The sequence below is a fragment of the Molossus molossus genome, unplaced genomic scaffold (genome assembly GCF_014108415.1).
Source record: "Molossus molossus isolate mMolMol1 unplaced genomic scaffold, mMolMol1.p scaffold_m16_p_8, whole genome shotgun sequence".
Classification (NCBI taxonomy): domain Eukaryota; kingdom Metazoa; phylum Chordata; class Mammalia; order Chiroptera; family Molossidae; genus Molossus; species Molossus molossus.
In genome coordinates, this window is record NW_023425402.1 from 65,701,014 (window position 1) to 65,703,360 (window position 2,347).

At 44.9% G+C, this 2,347-nt stretch overlaps 1 protein-coding gene across 1 annotated transcript; it reads left to right on the plus strand.

The window, feature by feature from the left end:
* Nucleotides 1-561: 561 nt before the first annotated feature.
* LOC118621978 (60S ribosomal protein L39-like) lies at nucleotides 562-717 on the plus strand. Its single transcript, XM_036249432.1, has one exon. The coding sequence runs from the start codon at nucleotides 562-564 to the stop codon at nucleotides 715-717; it is 156 nt and encodes a 51-aa protein (XP_036105325.1).
* The last annotated feature ends 1,630 nt before the right edge of the window (nucleotides 718-2,347 follow it).

Here is a 2,347-nt window from a genome sequence, read left to right on the forward strand (position 1 = left end):
CAGGGCCGGGGACAAACTGCAACCCAGATACATGCCCTTAGCGGAACCGAACCCGGGTCTCTCGGGACCGCAGGCCGACGCTCTAACCGCTGAGCCAAACCGGCCAGGGCTCTCTCCACCGTTTTAAAGGGTAGTTCATAAAATTTTCCTATCAGTTTCTGTAATTTTTGACACATATGAACGCAAAATAGTCAAACTAGTTTTAAATTAAAGTGTGGTGCTGCCACCGGTCAGAAGAGCTTCTGCTTTGGCATTTCTAATGACTGCTGGCCTCACCCTGACGCAGGTGCTCCACGCACACTGACCGGCTCGAAGGAAGCCACCCACAGCAGACACGAAAACCGAATTACACATCGCAGGAACAAGAGCGGGTTCCCACAGGGCGGAGCCAGCACGGATGTGGGGAGAGGCTGCGGTGTGCACGTGACATCTGCCTCCAAGCCCCACCCCGGAAGCCCCGGAAGCGCCTCTGACTGCGCACTTCCGCCGTCTTCATCGCTCTCTCTCTCCGCCATTTCGGTGCTGACGGTTGACTGGTGCGTGGGTCGACTTTTCTTCGATATGTCTTCACACAAGACCTTCCGGATTAAGAGGTTCCTGGCCAAGAAACAAAAGCAGAATCGGCCTGTTCCCCAGTGGATCTGGATGAAAACTGGAAATAAAATCAGGTACAACGCCAAGAGAAGACACTGGAGAAGAACCAAGCTGGGCCTGTGAGGACTGGCGCACGAGGTGGCTCCCGTCTTTATGCCGTGTCCGGACTGCTTCATCGCATCTGAGCACATCCCCGAGAAGATCGCTACTATCTGGACAGTAGGCATGATTTGGGGGGGCCAATATTTGGAAGAATGAGATTTTTCTCAATATTTTTCTGCACTAAGAGATTTGTGCAGCAATAAATATGTGAGACCTTTAAAAACAGAAGTGTGGTGTAATAGAAGTCTTTTAAGAACAATTTTTTTCCCCTCTCTTTAGGCATGGTGTGATAGAACTGAATTTTTTTAAAATTAGCCCTACCTAACTGGTTACCTGTGCTTCTAAAAAGACAAAAACAAAAAAAAAAGGAATTTTTAATCTCAGAACGCTCCCAACTTTTTATCAACAGGCTCAGTCAGAGGCACTTTTGGCCCGTGGCTTCACGTTTGGCAGGACTGCTGTCTTAGTCCAGAACCATGGCTAATTACCCCGGAATGTAAGACAAGAGCAGGACCTGATTTTAGGCACTGCCCTGGAGTTTCTCTCATCTCTTACCTTTCTCTTAATACACTTAAATACTCCAGTTCCCCACTAATTTAATCTTTTTTTTAATTTTGTTTAATTTATTTGGAAACAGCCTGGCTGGTGTAGCGTACTGGTTGAGCATCCACCAAGACGTCACCAGCTTGAATCAGGTCAGGGAACATGCTGGGGTTGTGGGCCAAATCCCTGTGGGGGGTATGCAGGAGGTGGCCGATCTCTCGTCGATGTTTCTAGCTCGCTCGCTCTCCTTTCCTCTCTCTCTAACATCAATAAAGAAAAAAATTTAATTTAGAAAATTAGCTTAATACAGCCAGAGAGCCTTGGGTGGATGCATCACTCCTCTATTTCTCCCACTTTGTTCTCATTGTACTTTTCAAAAAACAAAAATGTTTCCCTTAAAAGCATTTCATTTTGCCCTGGCTGGTTTGGCTCAGAGGTTGGAGTGTCAGCCTGCAGACTAGAGAGTCTCAGGTTCGGTTCCCACTAGGGGCACGTTCCAAAAAAAAGCATTTCATTTTGATAAAAAAGACTCTGGGTATATGTTAGAAAAGACGTTCTTCACTTGGATCTGAAGATTATGGGATTTATTCTTTGTGACTTTGACACAATAGCTCAAGTCGCTAAATCTTTACATAATAAGCTGAAGGCTTAGAAGAAATTGTTGCATTTTAACAGTCTTTCTCTCTGAACCCTTGTCTATAGCTCCAGGTATACACACACAAATACATGTTTCTGTATTTGGAGAGGAGGTACTATCTAATCTGCCCAAAGAGATGTCTCAAACCCTGTTTTAGGAATCGTGACTTCCGAGTCTTGGTTCAAGTGATGGAAGGTTTACCTCAAGGAAGTTTTAGGGTATTGGCCTTTCAACAAACTTAAGGACAGAAACTTGACAAACCTATAACCCTGTTTGGTACAGTTACAACTATTTTTTCCACTTTGGAACCTGTCTATCCTTTTCTTCATACAGAAGAGGCCTGCGTATATTTATGCTAAGCAATCTGAGAAACTTCCCCTTACTATTTACAATCTAGAAACTACAATATATTATAAGAATTTTGTTCCTTGTTTAAAAAGAAAAAGAGCCCTGGCCGGTTTGGCTCAGCGG

What these genes read in the sequence shown, in the direction of transcription:
- LOC118621978 (XM_036249432.1), top strand. Translation starts at nt 562, where the DNA reads ATGTCTTCACACAAGACCTTCCGGATTAAGAGGTTCCTGGCCAAGAAA.